At 50.9% G+C, this 20,410-nt stretch overlaps 1 protein-coding gene across 2 annotated transcripts in view; it reads right to left on the bottom strand.

The window, feature by feature from the left end:
* The window catches only part of MATN2 (matrilin 2), a 109,075-nt gene that overhangs the window by 21,000 nt on the left and 67,665 nt on the right, over nucleotides 1–20,410 (bottom strand). For both annotated transcript variants that reach the window (XM_006104153.3, XM_006104154.2), the window contains 6 exons: nucleotides 20,112–20,234; nucleotides 13,772–13,894; nucleotides 10,323–10,445; nucleotides 4,746–4,868; nucleotides 1,850–1,972; nucleotides 1,534–1,656 (listed from right to left, as the gene is read on the bottom strand). In XM_006104153.3, coding sequence (XP_006104215.1) covers nucleotides 1,534–1,656; nucleotides 1,850–1,972; nucleotides 4,746–4,868; nucleotides 10,323–10,445; nucleotides 13,772–13,894; nucleotides 20,112–20,234 — 738 coding nt within the window. The remainder of the gene's footprint in view (nucleotides 1–1,533; nucleotides 1,657–1,849; nucleotides 1,973–4,745; nucleotides 4,869–10,322; nucleotides 10,446–13,771; nucleotides 13,895–20,111; nucleotides 20,235–20,410) is intronic.

Consider the following 20,410-nt stretch of genomic DNA (forward strand, 5'->3'; position numbering starts at 1 on the left):
GAGGACAATCTAACCCCTCTGATTATCTCCTTAGTTTTCATATAGTCATGAACACACACGTGAACATTCACTTCTAACTGCACTGTTGAACATGTTCTCAGATGGACGGTGTCACTGTACCGTTAGTTACAAACACACTTTAAATGAGAAAATGGGCAACATTTCTAAGTGTCATGGCCTAACCCAGGTGTGGACCCGGGTGGGGAGGGAGGGAGAGGGGCCACGCGATTTTAAGGAAAAGGGGCGGCCTTTGTCGGGAAGGACCATGAGAATTTCTTAGAAGGCCTACAAGCATCTTGGAGTCAGTTCTTGGTGACCACAGTCAGAGGGAGGACCCGGGAAGGGCATGAATCATCTCAGATGATGGGGAATTAAAACAAACCAATAAAGAGCCATGCCTCTGGCTTTGGCATCCTGTCAGAGGTCGATGCAATTCGACACACCCATGCTCTCTGCGCTCCGACTGCCCGCACCCTCCCATGCCGGCTGGAGCAGCCCAGGAGGCCGCTGGGCAGGCAGCCACAGGCAGCAAAGCTCCAAGATGGGGAATCCATGTACCAAGACTCAGAATCTGTCTCAAACTAGGGCAACATCTCTCCCAGGCCGCACACTCAGGGCACACCCCGCTGGGCAGCCGGCTCACCTGCCCATGTGAGTGTACCGAGTCCAAAGGTGGATAAACAAGGTTGCGGCCACAGTTGCATCAGGGGCCCGGACACTTGACTCTGCCACCAGCAGGATGGGGAAGGTAAGTGCCTCCGTTTCTGGTCCCTTCTCTCAAAATGACTTCAGTTTTAGTTTTCATCTTGGAAATGGGATTGCAGGGCAGAAAACAGCATGTTTGAGAGAAAGGCCTGGGAGCTTTTCTTTCTTAAAATGAATGGAAGCTGACGCTGGGACCAGCTGCAAGGACTACGGACCCAGGAAACATGATGCAGCCTCACCGCCTGAAGCCGGACCAGCGCGGTGGCGGGAGGGAAGGTTTCCCCGGGGTCTCCCCTTCTCCCAGGACTGACTGGACTCACACGGACCAGTCTGAACCCACTAGGAACCGCTGGCAACCTCAGGCTCTTTACTTAATCTGCGCTGCGGTTTCACAGGCAGGATGGAGTTCCTGGGGGTGCAGGAATGGGTGAGGCCGGTGTGTAGCACCGTGCCCAGCAGGAAGCCAGCAGTCAGCCAGACGTCCACGTCCACGGTATTATTATTACTCTGGAGCCACCCGGCTGGGCGGGCTACCTCTTGCAGCCAGATTTCGGGGGTAGAGAAGTGAGAGCTAAGAAACAGGGCCCTGCCCAGCCTCAAAGGGCCCCGCAACTGTGGACATGGGTAAAGCCATCTCCTGGGGCTGGAGAAGGATACTGGGGGTGGGGGGGACGGGACAGCACCAGGCTCAGCGCTGAGAGGCTTTCTGCTGCACACTGACTGCCCGGGAAACCCACCCGGGAGGGACGCCCGGGCCCTGCCTGTCCCACAGCGCACCTCCCCGGGCCTCGCCCATCACCCAGGGACCCCCAGCCCAGGGACACTCACTGGCACAGGTCTTCCCGTCACTGCGGAGCACGTGGCCCTCGGGGCACTGACAGGCGAAGGATCGGTCCGTGTTGACGCAGGAGTACTCGCAGCCGTGGTCGCTCAGCAAGCAGTAGTCAGCCCCTGGGAGCCACAGGCAGGGGTGTCAGCGGCCCCGGGGCTTTCTCCCGCCTCCCCCAGGTGGGCGGTCCCCAGAGGGCACTGATCCCCCTGAGCAAAGGGCGGAGGAAAGGTGCTGCCGCCCCCCACACCCACCCACAGTCCTCACACTCTCACTCCCTTTGCAAACCTCGCCCCTCAGGGAGCGGGGACTCACGCGAGCAGGTCTTGAGGTCCTCGTTGATGAGGAAGCCCTCCGAGCACTGGCACACGAAGGACGTCTCCGTGTTCAGACACAGCTGCTCGCAGCCGTGGTCCTGCTCCGCGCAGTGGTCCACCCCTGCGGGCACACGGGAACAGCAAGACCGCCTCGCAGGCAGCCCTGGGAGCCCTTTCACTTACTCCATCTGCGCGCAGGCCTCTAGGATGTCATGCCTTCCTGTTTGTTTGCTTGTTTGTTTTCCCATTTCTTTGAATTTGAAGAATAGGAGCGGGTACCACTCCTGTGCAGGGAGTGCCGGCGGCCCTCTGTGCAGGGCTGGCACCACCAGCTGAGACCCCAGGGCCATGGGGAGGCAGGTGCAGCCCCGTCTCACCTCGAGGAAAGCGAGGCTTGAAGGTCACACAGCGGACAGGGCACGGCCCAGGCATGAATGAGGGTTCTGGCTTCAACTACTGGGGATCCAATCCCAGCCTCCACTTCTTAGCCATGGGCGCGGGGCCACTGCCCCGGCTGCGAAATGGGATGGTGGGGCTGCTCTTAGAGGAGCCGACACAGGTGAGGCCCGCAGAGCAGCAGCAGGCTCGCACTCGCCGCTGACTGAATGCTTATTAAGCAGCGCTGAGTAGGGATTAATGGTCTGGTTACATTTCTATCTGAAAAAGGAAAAGGTTCCCCACCGCCAACCAGGACACCCAGATTCAGAAAACAAACCAAAGCCGGGCCTGCATGTGTGGCTGCTGCTGCCCCCCCCCCCCCCCCTCGACAGCCTCCTCGAAGGGCAGCTGGTGCCCCCGCCCTGCACAGCTGGCCCGCTGGGCAGTGAGCACCAAAGGCCCTGGACACAGCTGGGGTGACCGGCTCCCACAGACAGCCCTGCAGGCTGCCTCCTGATTTCCTTGATGGAGAAAATGCAAACCCAGAGACTGGAGGACGCTGGAGGCCTTGTGCAGGGCCAGCAAGTGGACCTGTTTGACTCCCACGGGGCCTGGGACTGATGCTTCTGGAACATTCCACTGGTGGATGTGCCTCCTGCAAACATTTGCAGGATCCCAGGAGCCAGCGGCCTGTATTCACATCCTTGTTCCACCATTTACCAGTCATGTGACTCCAACAAAGTTGCTTACTCTTTTTGTGGGATAGTTTCCCCATCTTTAGACAGCAGTGAGAATGTCGATGCCTCCTAAGGCTGTTGTAGGATAAGGTGAGTGAATACCTTGGAAATGCTCAGAGTGAGGCCTGTAAGGGCTTGTTGTCATGAGGGCCTGGGGCTCCCTGAGCCCTCCAGGGGAGTGGAATACCATGGCTTCCGCAGGGGACTCTGAGGAAGAAATGGGTTGCTTTATACGTTCTTCAAGCTGACTAGGTGGTCCTTCTTATTAGATTCCAGAGAGAAAAAACAGCCCAATCTCTTCTGGCCTCTTCTCTGAGCTCTTCCAGGTCTCCCAAGGAATGCTGGGAGGGAGAGGCAGGCCACGGCCCTTGGGGCTCCAGGTGGGCTCAGCCAGGTTGCGCCCGGCCTGCCCCGGGATTCCTGCCAGGTCTTGTCAGCCGGCAGACCCCACACTCCTGGAAAAAGGCCGCAAGTACTCAAACCGTCCTCACCGGGGCATCTCCCTGTCGGGAAGACCTCCTGCTCCCCGCTCCCACTGGGGAGGCCTCCCTCAGAGACACCCAGAGGCATGGCAGGGCCAGCTTTCTGGTCCTGGTCCCAAAGTTCCTTGAGATCCGTCCTCAGACCGGCCTCCTCGAGGCACTCTGTCCCCTCTGAAGGCTGAGGGCACAGGTTCCCCGAGGGCTGCCCGGGACCTGCTGCTTCATCTGTGAGCGAGGGCTGCCCGGGACCTGATGCTTCATCTGTGAGGCTTCCCCTCCCGGCAGTGTAAGGTCCAAACGCTGAACAGTTGCACTGTTCTCGCTCACAGTCCATCTCTGTCCCCGAAGCAGGAGCGGATGTGCGGCCCGCTGGGTGAAAAGCCACACAAAGGGCGCCTTCTGTGCGGGCCATGCCACCAAGCCCCTCTCCCAGCCGGGGTTCCCACCAGGGTCACAGGCCTCTCCCACGGGGCTCAGGCGCCCCCACCCCCGCTGGCCTGGACCACGCGGACTGGGCCTCCTAAAAAAGGCCGGAGCCGTCCAGCTGGCAAAGCCGGCAAGTTTCCGTGCGTTGACGTCACCCAATGGAGCTTTGTTGCGCTTCTTACACAAGAAAATTAAGAAAAGGCTTCCCACAAACTCCCATGTTTCCCAGCTCCGCCCTCAGATGAGCTCGGTGGCAGCCCAAGTCCGCCCCGAGCTCTGTGCCTCGGCCCCTGGTCCCACGCGGGGGCCGGCACTCGTCCCTCCCCCAGGCTCCATGACAATCAGGAACTGTTATCTGTAACTGTGCGTTTTCCTTGTGCCAGGCACAGTTTAAGAGATTGAAAGGGTCCTGATTATTCGCCCTAACAACTCGAGAAGATCAACCCTACTATTATCTTCGCTTTCTTAAACAGACGGAGAAATCAAAGCCTGGCGAAGTTAAAGCATGTGCCCTGGGCCACAGGTCCCGAGTTCGGGAGAGCGTGGACTTGGCCTCAGGACGGTCTGACTTCATCGGTGCTCTTAACGGCAAATAACAACATTAACTAATATTTACTGAGTGCTTGTTACATGGCTAGCAGCACTTTTCTAAGTGTTTTATACATACTGACTCTTCTAATCCTCACAATGCAATCTATGAGGTAGGTAGCCCCATTTTATGGATGATGAAACAGGCAAGGAAGGTTACGTCCGTCAGATCATCAGGCCCATGGGACACCCAGGAACTCCAGAAGTCTTTGGCTGCCAGTGAGCCCAGGGGCCTGGCATGGCCTCTTCCCGCCATCAGCATCCCCGCCCCTGGCACACTTACGGCTGCAGGTCTTGCCGTTGGGGTCCAGGTTGTAGCCCCGGTGGCAGCGGCAGTAGTAGCCCTCCTCCGTGTTGACACACTCGTGCTCACAGCCCGGCTTCTTCAGCGCACAGTAGTTGATCCCTAGGGGAGAAAAGGCAGATCCTGCGTCAGGCTCTGGGCTGTCCCAGAGCTGTGAGGTCAGCCCTTTGCAGGAACTATTCCAGAAATAAGGTGCTCCGGGGGACACAGGAAACACCGCTCTGCTCTCCAGAGCTTGTCCGAAGGAGAACCTGGTACCTGAAGAGGCCTCTCCAGCCTGGGTCTTCCCCTTGGATGGCCGAAGAGCCGAAAAATGGGCTGAGGGCCACAGTCCCCAGCCTCGCCCCGTCCAAGAAAGATGGGGAAGCTGAGAAAACTCAGTAGACTCTTCTTCCAATTGACCTGATCACTAGGCCTCCTAAGCAAGGAGGGCGCTGCCACCCACAGTGCATTTGACAGTGACCTTGCACAGCACAAAGCAGAGTAAACAAAAGCTCATCTTGCAAGATAACCAGCTACTTAGCAGAGGCAGGACCTGGCAGTTACATCACGAAGGACCCACATGCTCACCCTCGCTCTGAGTGAGACCAGGACAGCACCCATATCAAGCACCTGGAGAAGAGACATCTCGGATGCCGCCGCCCATGTTGCAGTTTTGTCCTAGAGCAGTGGTTGGCAAACTGCGGCTCACGAGCCACATGCGGCTCTTTGGCCCCTTGAGTGTGGCTCTTCCACAAAATACCACATGCAGGCACGCACGTACAGTGCGATTGAAACTTCGTGGCCCATGCACAGAAGTCAGTTTTCAGCCTGGGCGAGTCTATTTTGAAGAAGTGGCGTTAAAAGAAGTGGGGGTATGTTCGCTGAGGTCGACCCCTCAGATTGAGGACATTTTTAGCAAAGGCCAGCTTAGGAGTACCCTATTTAAGTTAATAACAATGTACCTACCTATACAGTGGGGCCTTGACTTATGAGTTTAATTCGTTCCGAGACCGAGCTTGTTAACTCAAATTACTCTGTCAACTCAAAGCAAAAAATCGGCCGAGAGACAGCTGGTATCTTAAAAAACTCGTTAATCGGGACACTCGTAAGTCAAGGCCCCACTGTATAGTTTAAGTTTAAAAAATTTGGCTCTCTGTCCTAGCTGGTTTGGCTCACTGGATAGAGCATCAGCCTGCGGACTGAAGAGTCCCGTGTTCGATTCCGGTCAAGGGCATGTACCTTGGTTGCAGGCACATCTCCAGTAGGGGGTGTGCAGGAGGCAGCTGATCGATGCTTCTCTCTCATCGATGTTTCTAACTCTCTATCCCTCTCCCTTCCTCTCTATAAAAAATCAATAAAACATATTTTTAAAAAACTTATGGCTCTCAAAAGAAATTTCAATCGTTGTACTGTTGATATTTGGCTCTGTTGACTAATGAGTTTGCCGACCACTGTCCTAGAGTGACATTCACCCTGTTCAAGCTATTTAGCAGTTTCCTTTCCTGGTAGAAAATGCTAAAACCACAAGGCCCCACACTGAGCTGGTCATGGGAGAGATGGAGAACGGTGAAAGGGAATCAGATGAGTGTGTGGAGGGCTTTTATGAGGTTTGTGTTGGCGTGGAAGGTCACAACTAACCTCAGGGGCTGGGCTGGATCAGTTGAACTGCATGGTTCTTTTTTCTGGGGACGTGACAGACACTGCTGGTTGCCTTGCCAACAACCATTCCCCTGTCTTCTTGGGACTAGAACCCTGATCCTCATGAATCATGGCTGGTCTAAGCCAGCCCAGCAACCATGTTCTCCTTTGTCAGTGATTGGTCTAGGGGTGGGGATATGCCCTAGTTCTAGCCAATGAGACATAAGGAGTTCATTGGGGGGCCCCTGGGAAAAATTTTCCTTCCTGAAAAGACAAAGATGTATAAAGAGAAGTGCTTTTTCCTACTTTGCTTCCTGTCTATACGGACAGCTTTGCCTGGGGGGAAGACAGTTGACCCTAATGGAAAACACCTTGCCCCAAGGTTCAGAATTTCTAAGGCCCAATAGAGACTGAGAATAACAATTAGCCCCCAGGCAGAAGCGATTGCCCCACCCTGTTGATGAACTAAAAACCATCTAGATTCCTGAAGAGGTTATCACTCCGATATTTGGCAAAAAGCAATTCAAAAATGACTCTTCTCCAAGTGGTTACTTATAGCAGAGGTTTAACCGTAGATCTTTGCCTTCTTTACACACTTGGGTCATATTTCTTCACATGTGTGTTACTTAAATATTCATTTGCTTATTTATTCATTCAATCAGTTTTTATTGAGTAGCTACTATGCACCCCGTATCTGGCTCGGTCTCATCACTAACTGGGAAGTGCTACACGTGGGCCAAGCTAGGGTGTAGCTTTATCTGGCAAAGCTGAGAATGTCCAGTTAGCCCCTGTGAGGCAGAACTGTCAGGTAACAAATTAAACAGCGCTGATGATTTGGAGACCTCACTGAGAGGTAAGACATAAAAACACGAAAGATCAGTGACCCGAGAGAAGGAATTATAAGGCCAACTGAGTGGCACAGGTAGTTTGGAAAAGATTAGGCTACAAAATGTTAAAGCAGGAAGTCGGGGTCCTTTGGTCTAGGAAATCCAGGTACTGAAAACAAAGCAGTCTGTCCCAGGTCACATGGCCAGTATGCGTGACACTGCCAAGACCGGCCCTCACACCTCCCAGCTCAGTCCAGATGTGGACCCCACCCCAGGTCTCCAGCGACAGGGCGCACCAGCGGTGGTACCAGCACAAGCAACCCTGGAGCACATGGGTCACACCCACTTCCGGTTCCACCCCCGGCCCCAGCTAGACAGCCAGGCCAGTCCTGGAGTCTGTGCTTTGCACGGCCGCCTTAATAAATTTATGCCTTAAATCGCTGACAGCACTCTTCAGAAAAAGAAATTGTGCCCAGATGAGGAAGAAGAATGAGTCCTGGCCAAGGGTCTTTGCTTCAGTGGGATTCTGCTTGAACATTTTCCCCCCCAGTTTAATTGGATGACATCAAATTCCTTTGAAAAATAGATTTCTTATTAAATTTGAAAATAGCCCACATCCATTAACCGCCTATTAAATGTAAATGGCTGTACCCTTAGCTCAAGATTTGTAATGCTCTTGAGATCCTCAGACTCCTACTAACAAACTCCAGATTTTAAAGCCAGTTTCTTTGCTTCCCTCTTGCACGTCATGCTCCGGAGAGACAGTGAGCGCTCGCTTCCGTGAACAGCGGGATGCCACCACGGACATCAGTCAGGGGCAGCTCTAAGAGGCTGACCTCAGGACCCGAGGGCTGGGTCTGCAGCAAAGACACTGGAAAATGCAGCGATGAGGCAGGACGCTGGGAGAAGGGCTGATGAGGACATCGGGTTTAGGAACAAGTTCCATTTCTCTTGGATGAAAAAGTAGGGCACCTGGCTAGAGAGGAAATGGAACTATAATCGCTGAATATACTATGTTAATGAGCATTAGGGACTCTGGACTGGGCCAAAGCCCGCAAACAGGCCCATCTGTGGGCCAATTTTTGGTGGTCAAACTACTCTTGGATGGTCACTTCCCGCCCCCTGCCCCCTTGTTCCTGGCCTCCCTCCTCTCTTGATAATGATGCGTGCACTGCCTGGGGCCCTACTCTTATTCCTAGTGTCTCTCCAGACAGGATGTGGAGGGAGTGGCGGGGTGGAGGGAATCTCAGACAACTGGCATGAGATGCAGAGCTTCAAGCAGATGCCCTCCACTGACCCCCATGCCTGGCTTGTTCCCTCTCCCCTCCGTTAGTAACGCGAAGAAGCTTGCAGGAACACAATGAGTGCCTGAGTGGAACCAGATCTAATTATCCCCCACATAAGAGCTTTTGGTCCACAAATATGAGTCCACCTGCAAGTGATTTTCCCTGGGCGTAGTCAGCCATAGACACATTTACCCCTAAAAAAAAAAAAAAAGGTGTGAATAGCAGAGAAGAGTGGGGGCAGGCCAGAACACTTGGCCCTCTACCACATTGCGTGCATGTGTGGTCTAATGGAAAACATTCCGTCCGATTGTTTTTACATTCTGTATGTTCTCAGTTAAAATTCCCGTTTAATGCTTGAGTGTTTCCAGGGTTTGCATCCTGGCAAGGCAATGGGAATTATCTTCCATAAGAGAGGCTCGGTTTCAACATATGGGCTCTGCAACCACCTGCCAGCGTACCAGGTTTAACGCTCATTAGAGTGAGTGTGTAAGCGGATATAGGCTATGAGCAGGATGTGGCATGGCTGGGTTTAGTTATATAGTCACCAGTGCTGTTCCAAAGAGATCTGCGGTCAAACCTTTGAATGCTCAGTCCTGTGATGTGTGGAACTGCTGTATACACCACCAGGAACAGGTGGGAGAAGGAACACATGAGAATATACACCCCTACATGGGAGTTCCCGGGAGTTCTGTGCACCAACTGTCAGGAGAACGCGAACTATTCAGTGTGTCTAAGTGTGGACTGACGAGAGTACTTTTTGAAAACATTCGCAACGTGCATGCCTTAAAAAGGCCATCTTCCCAACAAGATTGAGTCATTCAAATAATAGCTGCAATTTCTCCAGGATGACGAATCTCAGAGAGACCCATGGACTCATTCATTCATTTGATAAACTGTGTCAGACCTCCATGGGCCAAAACTTCGAGTTGTTGAGGATTCAAGAATGAGAAAAGGGTAGAATCTCTGTCCTTGTGGAATTTCCACTCTAGTGGTCCCTCAGGAACAGTCTAGTCCAGCGGTTCTCAACCTGTGGGTCGCGACCCCTTTGGCGGTCGAATGACCCTTTCACAGGGGTCGCCTAAGACCATCCTGCATATCAGATATTTACATGACGATTCATCACAGTAGCAACATTACAGTTAGGAAGTAGCAACGAAAATAATTTTATGGATGGGTCACAACATGAGGAACTGTATTTAAAGGGCCAGAAGGTTGAGAACCACTGGTCTAGTCTGATGAAAAGAGATCCCACGTGGGGGTCCATGCCTGAGATCCCCAGGCAGGCCCTTTGAAGTGCCAGCTGACAGGCACTGGAGTCACTCAGCACACCCTTAGTATCATCCTGCTGGCACCACATACCCCTGAATGGGACGGGGCTGCCCGGACTCTTATTTTTTTCCTTCCTTCATCTCCAAGGGGGTAGAGTTGCAATGTCCGCCCCCTTAGCAGCTACCAGTGCCTTCCCCTGAAGGACTGGGAGAAAACAGCTCCTGTCACCTCCTGTCTCGGGGTCCAGTCGTTTCTTTCTCAAAGTCCCACATACATGCTGTGGGGGTAAGAAGGAGGGAGCGTGCACCCCCACTTTAGGCAGGCGAGAGCTCCAGCTTGGGCCCGACCTCGCTAAATGAATCCAATGGGCCGATCTGTCTATTCCATCTCTAAAAGCCATCCCATCACAGGATCGCGAGACAACGGTAAGACCAAGGGCCGGAGAATATCGGGAGACATAAATGCTGCGTGTGTCTTGCTTGAGATCTGCCAGGAAAAGGAAACTTGCGGAGCTTTTAGCGGGACGAGCCCTTTGCCAACACCCAGGCACTTACTTCGGCAGGTTTTCTGGTCTGGGTTCAGGGTGAAGCCCTTTAGGCAGCGGCAGGAATAGGAGTCATCCGTGTTCACACACTCGTGCTGACATCCATGATTCGGTGAGGCACAGTAGTCTATCTCTGGAAAGAAGGAAACATCATATTAATAATAATAATTTAAAAAAGCAATAAACCTAGCATAGGAAAACCAAGGGGTTTCCAGTCTTAACAATTTCCATATTTAGGGATATGGATAGAATAGAATTTTCTTGACATGTCCCCAGTGGTTAGAGCAGTGGTTCTCAACCTGTGGGTCGCGACCCCTTTGGCGGCCGAACGACCCTTTCACAGGGGTCGCCTAAGACCATCCTGCATATCAGATATTTACATTATGATTCATAACAGTAGCAACATTACAGTTATGAAGTAGCAACGAAAATAATTTTATGGTTGGGTCACAACATGAGGAACTGTATTTAAAGGGCCAGAAGGTTGAGAACCACTGGGTTAGAGTGTTGACCTGGGCACCGAAGGGTCATGGGTTCGATTCCAGTTAAGGGCACACACTTGGGTTGCAGGTTTGATCTCTGGGCCTGGTTGAGGTGCGTGCAGGAGGCAACCATTTGATGTGTCTCTCTCACATTGATGTTTCTCTCTTTCTCTCCCCCCCTCTTCCTCCCTTCCACTGTCTAAAAATCAGTGGAAAAAAATATCCTCACTGAGGATTAAATATTAAAAAATGATGCCTGCCTTGATTCTGGGCCTTTACCTCCAATCCCATCCATCTGTCCTTTTAACTGGTCTCCATTTCCCAATTTTTGCTCCCGTCCCTGGCAGCATCTGTCAAGTGTCTCGGTTCTGACAACTGGACTCCGCCCATTTCTTACTCTCACAGCTTTCCAAGGACTCCGGGGTCTCCTTTCTCTTACCAGTCCCCTCCCGAGGCCTGGCTCCCTGCCCTGCCCCCAAACATGGTGGGAGGGGGGCCCTTCTTCTAGGGGACACGGCTCCCTGCCAGACCCCCCTGAGTGCCAGCACCTTCTCTGCCCACGTGTTGGGGCGGCCCATTTCTGGGTCTTGACTCTGAGCCCGAGACTGCTGAACGGGAGGGCTCCACGCCTCGGTGGTGGACTTCACAGCTGTAGCAGCCGCTCCCCTGCCTCCCAGCCAGACCTCCTCTCCAGCCCCCTGCACTGCACTATCTACTTCCAGGGTCTCTAGGCCTGCACCATCTCAGGGCGTGTAATTCTCCACGTCCCCAGAGATTCTGGGACAGGAGACACGTGGGGCCTCAGTGTGGGGGTGATGGTGAGGCCCTGGGGTTGGGGCTGGAGGAGGCAATGAGGTGACCCAGCCGGGGAAGGAACTCTGTCCAGGCAGGAAGGAGGCTGGATAGATGTGCTTCCCTCCAGGCCTGGTCCCGGGGCGGCTGCAGCCTCCCCACCTGTGCCAGCCCAGCTGGTCCCCTCCTTCCCTTAACTCCTGTTGGGGGTTTGTGTGCCCCACACGGTCAGCCCTCGGTCATATAACACTTCGTGTGGTGACCGAGCTGCTCCGTGTGCTGTGTCCCCAACCAGCTTTCAGGGGAAGCCTGGGGCCAAGTCTTGAATTTTTTATGCACTGTTTGGGACAACAATAGGAATCATCCGTTTTAACATACTTGTGCTAATAACTTAGCTCAGGCTCCTGGTAGATGCTCAATAAATACCGATTTAAAGTCTCTGAAGCCAGTATCATCCCTTAAAAGAATTTGCTCGGCACCAGGCAACTGGCCAAAGGGCTGATACGGATGAGCTCATTTCGTCTTCAAGACAATGCTAGGAAATGAGCAATATTATCATCCCCTATTACAGGGAGGAAACTGAGGCATAAAGACCTAGCCCAACGTCACCCAGGGAAAAAGCAGAGGAGCTGGGATGTGAACTGAGGCCGAGGCTGCCCCTTTGAAGGAGAGAACTGACTCATCAGACCAGCAACCACAATTCCCAAGCCATTACCACAGGGCAGGCTGCTGGCTTATAGTTCAGGATCTTCAGAAAGAAGGGAGACCGGGAACAGTCCATTCACTCATTTACTTGTTCTCTCCGTGACGTGCTGGGTGTGGCTATGAGCCTGTCGGGCTCAGATCTTTGCACATCTTCCTCCTCCTGGCTGCCCCCAGCTCCTGGCCTTATTCATTGCTATTGGCACATGGCTGGGAATCCAGAAATGTATGTTTTGACGTACTGTGTCCCTTACAGTTCCATACTCCACCCCTCCTTCCAGCTCCGCTGCTTGTAAGCTGTTGATATGTAGAGATTGGCAAGCAAGCTTATGCTTCAGGAGTTTGAGGGGGATGTTTTTAAAAAAAACTATGCAGTATGTGCTAAAATACATAATAGAGGTATTTTAGAAAGATTATGAATACATGAATTTTTTGTAAATTGAAATCCTACTTTCTCATTGATGTTTGTTTGAGAGATGACTTATTTTAAATTGCTATTAAACTACACATTTTAAAAATGCTGGGGCCCATCTGGTGTGGCTCAGTGGTTGAGTGCTGACCCATGAACCAGGAGGTCACAGTTCGATTCCCAGTCAGGACACACGCCTGGGTTTCAGGCTCGATCCCCAGTAGGGGGCGTGCAGGAGGCAGCCGATCAATGGTTCTCTTTCATCATTGATGTTTCTATCTCTCTCTCCCTCTCCCTTCCTCTCTCTGAAATCAATAAAAACCTATTTTTAAAAACAAACAAACCAACCAATGCTGGGCCCTACTATTTTAGGAATAAGCTTCTCTCATGTGAACCTCTCTATGGGAGTTTAATAACGCACCACATGATCACTTACATGTTGTGACATACCTTTGCATTTAAAAGAACACTTTTGGAATTCTCTTGTAAACTCGTGATCACCTTTAGCTTATAGATCTTTATGGTCAGATTTTTGGAGATTCAACGTAATTCTGATTTGTGTGTGTTTAGTTCAAATCAAATAGAACTATGTCGCTAAGACAAAAAATGAGCCATTCATTCCCTGCAGCCACCCTCCCCGACCCAGGACAACCACATGCAACTCCTTCTGGCTCAGCGATCGTCCTGAACTCATGTGGGGTCGGAGCTGAGGCCCACAAGCCACAAAGCGTCAATGAAAGGATTTCGTAAGCCCATTGACACGGACGGGCACGGCCAGGCTGCGTCAGCGCGAAGTCAGAGTCTGACTGTCCCCACGCTCGCTCGGCAGAGGCTGAAAGAACACCCCCGCGTGTGGTCTCTGAGAAGGACACCTTCATTAGGTGCCTGGGAGGGTGACACTGAGATAGCGTGGGCGACCGTCTTAGGACGAGTTAGGAAAGGCCTGACAGGAGGAACGGCGGCAGACGGGATGGCACCCCTCTGCACAGAATCCCACGCTTCTCTGTGTTTGGGAGGTTTCCATGGACACAGTGCCCAGCCCAAAACGTTTTTTGGCTGTTGTCTGCGACTTACTCGTGCACGTTTTTTTATCTGGATTAAGAGAAAATCCTCTAGGGCACCGGCAAGAGTAGGAGCCATCAGCGTTCACACACTCGTGCTCGCATCCGTGGTTTTCCGAGGCGCAGTAGTCCACAGCTGTAAAGACGAAAACACAGAGTTGAAGTAGAAGCACGAACTGGGGTGAAGTGGATGGTAGAATGGAAGCTGACTTACAAGAAACAGAAATAGGGATTAATATTGTTGCCCCCAAAAGAGTGTGAGTAAATAAACATGAACCGAAGGCCTCCCTCCCGCAAACATAAACACCAGGGGCCTAGATCAGGCAACTTACACCAGAAGATAAACTAAAGGACACATAAAGAAATGCAAACCAAAACAATCACAAGGCACACTTATATCTACTAAACTGAAAAATTAAGGCTAAGCTAAAATCAACGGTGGCACCCTGGCCGGTGTGGCTCAGTTGGTTGAGCATCCTCCAGTGCACCAAAAGGTCACCGGTTCGATTCATGGCCTGGCAGAAAAGAATTCGATGGCTCAAGGTTTTATTACACTACTCACGATTTTTTAAAAAATATGTTTTTTATTGGTTTTAGAGAGAGAGGAAAGGAGAGGGAGAGACAGGATTCAGGCATTGCTGGGTCCTGAGACCTGTCCTAGAAAAAACCCAAGGTGTCAAATCCCCCCTGACCTGAAGGCCACCCTCTGGGGACAGCAGATGAGACCAGCGTTAAACATGGAGGAGCCAACTTCCAGGCATGTGAACCTAAAAGCTTTTTAAGGCCAAGAGCGTTCCAGCCCATTCAACCCTGACATCCTTGGATGCACGTTTGGGTTCTTTGCATAACTTCCTTGATTGCAAAATTGAAAAGAGAGGCCCAGCTTAAGGGGCAGATGAAAGAAGGTGATTTATGTGTATAACCCAGCGATGCCTCTGCTATTCCAAGTCCTCATCTATTTCAACAACATCCTTTCTTGGTCATTTTGTCTGAAATTTCTACTCTCCCCTTTGCAAACAGAAAGAGTACAGCCGTCCCCCTTATCCACAGGGGGTACATTCCAAGACTCCCAGCGGATGCTTGAAACCGCAGATAGTACTGAACCCCACATATTCTGTTTTCTCCTATACATACATACCGGTGATAACATTTAATTTATAAATTAGGCACAGTAAGAAACTAACAGCAATAACTAATAACCAAATAGAATAATTATAATAATATACTGTAATAAAAGTTACTGCACTATACTCTAGAGATGTGGTCATATGATACAATACCTACATATGAGATGAAGTGAGGTGAATGACGCAGGCACTGACACTTCATTAGGATACAACTGACCTTCTGACAATATGGCTACAAGTGACTAATGCGCAGGGCAGATTATCTAGCATGGATATGCTGAGCAAAGGGACGATTCATGGCCTAGCAGAAAAGAATTCGATGGCTCAAGGTTTTACCACGCTACTCAGAATGGCATGCAGTTTTTTAAAAATATGTGTTTTTTTTATTGGTTTTAGGGAGTGAGAAAGGGAGAGGAAGAAAGAGATAGAAACATCTATGGGCTGCCTCCTGCATACCCCCTACTGGGGATCGAGTCCAAACCCTGGGCATGTGCCCTGACTGAGAATTGAACCGCTGACCTCGTGGTACATGGGATGACTCTCAACCAACTGAGCCACACCAGCTGGGCAGAATGGCATGCAATTGAAAACTTATGAATTGTGAACCAATGTCACCCCCATAAAAGTAATTTAAAAAAATTATCAATTGTTTATTTCTGAAACATTCCATTTAATATTTTCAGACCATGGCTGACTGTGGGTAACTGAACCCATGGAAAGTGAAACCATGGCTATGGGGTAACTACTATAATTCCCTGGCTATAGCTCTTTGGCCCTCCCGATCACAGACTGCTAAGATCTCAAGGTCAAAGCCGTCTCAGCGTGGTCAGTCTCAGCCGCCTATGAGGGAAATCTGTCCGCTGTCTTTAAGGATAATACTTTGGTGCAAGAAAATACAGCCTAAGATTGACAGCCTCTGATTTACAATCTGGTCACATTCCCAAGTTTCCTCAGCAGGGATCAGTCTGCAAGGGGTTAGCAACTGGCAGAAGCAGGGTATTTTAGAGAGGAGCATTTGGGTTTCAAAGTCTGTTGACAGAGTAAGAGAAACCAAACTCGTCATTTAGAGAAATGGTGGAACCAATTCATTTGCAATCCATCACTCAATCATAGCCAATGATTCAAAAAAGAAAATGTATGGCAAGTCCACTCTTTGAAAGATGAAAAGGGCAGTGGCCTCTGGCTTCAAGGGTTTACAATCTGCTTGCTCAGAGAGGATAGAAAATAGGATCAAAGTTACCCTGAAAGACAAGGCTGTCAGTAACGACCAGGTGTGAGCACATACAGCAGAAAATTCACCCTCAAAAATGGGCTTTGAAAAAGGTACAGTTTGACAGGGACAGATAGTTATTAGACTCCCTACATGTGGCTACAACCCAAGACTCAGACCCTCACTCTCCCTCACTCCACACTTCAGATACCCAGGAAGTAGTGTTGGTAGAAGTAGGAGTAGTAATAAATTGTCTTACTCTACATTATGGATGAAAAAAAAACCTGCAGAAGTTAAACGATTTCTGCAAAGACACATGACTAGCAATAGCAGGACTGGATGTGAGTCCAAGTCTTACTGTATTGAAGGTCCAGATGCCTTCAAAACAAACAAAACCACATAAACATTCAAAATGAAAAACAGACAGAAATGAACATTTAGGAAGAAATGGGCTATGCCGCTTCCTGACTGTGTCCTGGTTCTAACCTCTCCCCATCGTACGAGTTTTCTGCTCCCCTCTTGACATGTCCCTACTGGTGACCCACCTCAACCTCAGACTCACCTTGTCGAAACGACTCATTATCTTTTCTAAAAATCTGTTCCCATCACTTTTCCATCACTGTCGTCATCACTCAGAGTCATGGAAGCTCCATCTCAGCAGTCACTAGTGACTCTTCTTCCCCCCTTTTATTTATAGCATCTTCTTTCATCCTTAACTCCGTCCCTCTCCATTCCTCCAGTCGCTACTCAAACTCTGGCTCTTGTCCCCTCTCACCTGATCGTGACCATAGACTCCCATGGTCTTCCCACCCCTCACCACCTTCCTCCTGGAACCCATGCTGCAGTTCACCACAAGGTTAAGTTTCCTAAGAGGAGGCTTTGCCTTTGTCACTCCCAAACACAAGTCCTTCAGTAGCTGTTTCTCAGAGGGGAAGTCCATACTCTTTCTGTGATTTTCAAAGCTCTGAACAGTCTGGTTGCCCCTGGTATCTTAACCTACCTCACACCTGCAGGAATGCTCTGCTTCAACAGAGCTGGTCTCAACTGTGTAAGTCAAGCTTAGGAGCCTTAACTAGCGCGATCATATAATTTATTGTCAATCTGGAACCCATCGGGAAGTGAAAGGGCGTGCGACTGAGAACTGAGCCAACAGGCACGCACTGGGCTCGTCCTGGGTTAGCTGGGATTTATGGTCACCACATTCTTAACGTTCCTTGCCCATCTACATACAGGCCACCCCGGCCAGCTGCTGACGGGATTATTCCAGGGTCCCTCCCAGCCTTTGTTCTCCTCTCAATCTCCAGCTCTAAGTCGGAGCGCTGGGAGTCTCCAACTTGACCAGCCCCTTCAGACTGATATTCTCGGGCTGGGCTGCCTGTGTAGCTTTCAATATGGCCTACTCCCCGTGAGCCTCTTCCTGATCCACCAGCTCAAGGTTTGCCCCTCCTAGCGCAGCCTCAGCCCCCAAACTTTGAGAGCACTGCCACCTCCACACCATCACTGTCCTTCCTGTCTCCTCTTCCTCGGACATCTGTCCAATTGCTACCCTTCCTTCCTTGCCCGGATCTTCCCCACCCCAGCCATTCGATGTCCCTTCTGTAGCCCCCATTACCTCTCTCATTTTTTTTGGGCTCAGCACAGCCCCACTGAGCAGCAACCGACCTTCTGAGAATTAGTTCAGTCTCTCTAACCAAGGTCACTGGCAAAGAAGGCCCATTATTGCTTAATCATCTCACTCCCAGCCTCTAACAGGTCTGGCTCTTGGTTGAGGAGGAGGATGACAGGAACACCTGATGGACGATAAGACCTGAGTCGCACATGGTCCCTCCCCTTTTCCCACCCTTCTGCTTGGACTGCCCCTCTGAGGAAAGGCAGACATTCTTAAATGCTGATACCAGCAGCGAGAGAAATGCCATCTCTAATAAACACGGCCCACAACAGCTCCCTGGCAACCACGCATCTACTTTCATGCCTAATGCTCTTCAATAAATGTCAAATTCCAGAAGTTATAGCAAAACCCTCAGACACACAAAGGTTCTCTACTACAAGGGACAATTAGGCAACTATCTGGCCACACTCAGAGGACTGGGCTCCTCACTGCCCTCCAGTTTCCCAAGGGCCAAGGCAGACCCCCTACCCCGGTGTGGCCCTCACTGCCCGTTCTGTCTACTCACTGTCACCCTCACAGGCTCTGACTCGCCCTGTCCCTCCCCTCCCCCTCCTCTACCAGACACCCTCAGTCTGTTTCCTGGTTTTATTCCCCATGGCCTGGTTTCCTTCTACCCTGTAGCACCCAAAGCTTCTACTCATTTAACAACCGGTAAGGGAGAAAGATAGCGTGACCTCATTTTGTTAAACATTAACAAAAATGTCTTGAGGTGGATACTTATATAGGACAAAGTCTGGCAAAAAAATACAACAAGCTATTAGTGATTTTCTCATCTGTTTAAGCTCCTCGACAAAAGTACGTTACTTGCATGATAAACATTAATGAAGCAAACATCATAAGAGTTGGTGCTTACTATGTTGTCTTTTTAAAAAAATATATATTTTATTGTTTTTTTACAGAGAGGAAGGGAGAGGGATAGAGAGTTAGGAATATCAATGAGAGAGAAACATCGATCAGCTGCCTCCTGCACACCTCCTACTGGGGATGTGCCTGCAGCCAAGGTACATGCCCTTGACCAGAATCAAACCTGGGACCCTTCAGTCCGCAGGCCGATGCTCTATCCACTGAGCCAAACAAGTCAGGGCACTATGTTGTCTTTTTTTGCCAGTGTTAGTGGACGTGGTACCCTGCCACCTAGCATGGTCACCACCAGCAGATTAAGAAAAACATCAACTCTAATGCCCAGGAGACCGATTCCGCCTGTGGCCCTCTAATGAGGAGGCTTTCAGCCCATCAGTTTGGCGCAACAAACAAACCCCGATGCTCACCCCTCCCCTGCAAAGAGCATGCCATCGCCTCTACTTCATGTTTTGTTGCTTTTTCCTTCCACATCCTTACCTAAGATCAAGGTAGCTGGAAGATGTAAATTCTATGTGCAAAACAAAAACCGTTCATTGTTTTGTGGGGAGCAAGACACAATAGGATATGAAGGAGAAAATGCAGGATTTACTAGTAGAGTCAGAAAATGTAGGTTCCCATTCTGATACCTGTGGTTTCCTTCAGATTTTCTGCCTCCTAAGTTTTCAGTTCACTTTATTTAACGCCTACTATTTGCCAGGCAGTGTTCGTTCATGGAAGGATGAGGCTGTGCAAGTTTAAAGGGCTTTGCAGACAAACTGGGAGGTGCCATTGGGGATTTGCCAGCTGCTCTGCAGGTGCTGGAGGGAACCAGTGTCCATCACTGAAGAAATCAGGTGCCACCCCACCTCTCCGCCCTCTCACCCGGCTGTGGGGTCACCATGTGGGACACTGCTCAACTGATTGCAAGTTCCACGCACTGCCCTTGACACTCCGTGGCTGGGGCTTCTGTTTGAGGCTACTTGTTGTTTTCCCTGGCCCTGGTGTCCTATTACCCATTGCTGGGCTCCTGCACCTGGCAGTCGCCTGACCTGCCCTGAGCGCAGGTCTAGCACTTAGGCAGAAGGCTGCCCATGTCTTTGAGGTGCCACTCCGCAAGGCAGCACGCCACCGGGTGACCTTCACGCACATGACACATGAGCTATGTCTAAGTCGGGCCATCCCAAATGCCCACCCATTTTCCCTGGATGAAAGTCCGCCCAGTCCTTTCCAAGGGTTGCCGTAACAGACAGCGATATTTACACAGATCATCATACACAGATTATCCTAAACCTGTCTTTTGCTGAGCATCCGGAATGAGAAAAGGCCAACTTCAGGCATGAATGAAGTCTTTAAAGTTCCAATTCTAACCATGAGACCAGAGGACTGAGCACTTTGCCAAAACTCACAGGAGAGCGACTGGGTATGTGGGGGGGGGGGGGGCCTCCCCCTCCTGCTTACTATGCAGGCTAGTCCTTCCTCCTCACTCCAGGCTGCAGGGGATACTCACCCACACACCTTTTCCCGTCCTCGGCCAGGGAGTAGCCGCTGTAGCACTGGCAGACGAAGGAGCCCAGCAGGTTCACACAGAGCTGCTCGCAGCCGTGGTCCTCGGCCGCGCACAGGTCCTGGACTGAGGCAAAGTCACAGCATTAGAACAGCTGAGGGTCACCTTTCCGCACAGAGCATGCAGCACATGCTAAAAATAACTTTTTGAAAACATTTGAAAGCATTGATATACGATGATAGGGGAAAATTTGGAAAAAATAGAACAACCGATAAAAAGAAAATCCCCCTGTAAGCCCCCCA

This window comes from Myotis lucifugus, unplaced genomic scaffold (assembly GCF_000147115.1).
Source record: "Myotis lucifugus unplaced genomic scaffold, Myoluc2.0 scaffold_548, whole genome shotgun sequence".
Taxonomy (NCBI): Eukaryota; Metazoa; Chordata; class Mammalia; order Chiroptera; family Vespertilionidae; genus Myotis; species Myotis lucifugus.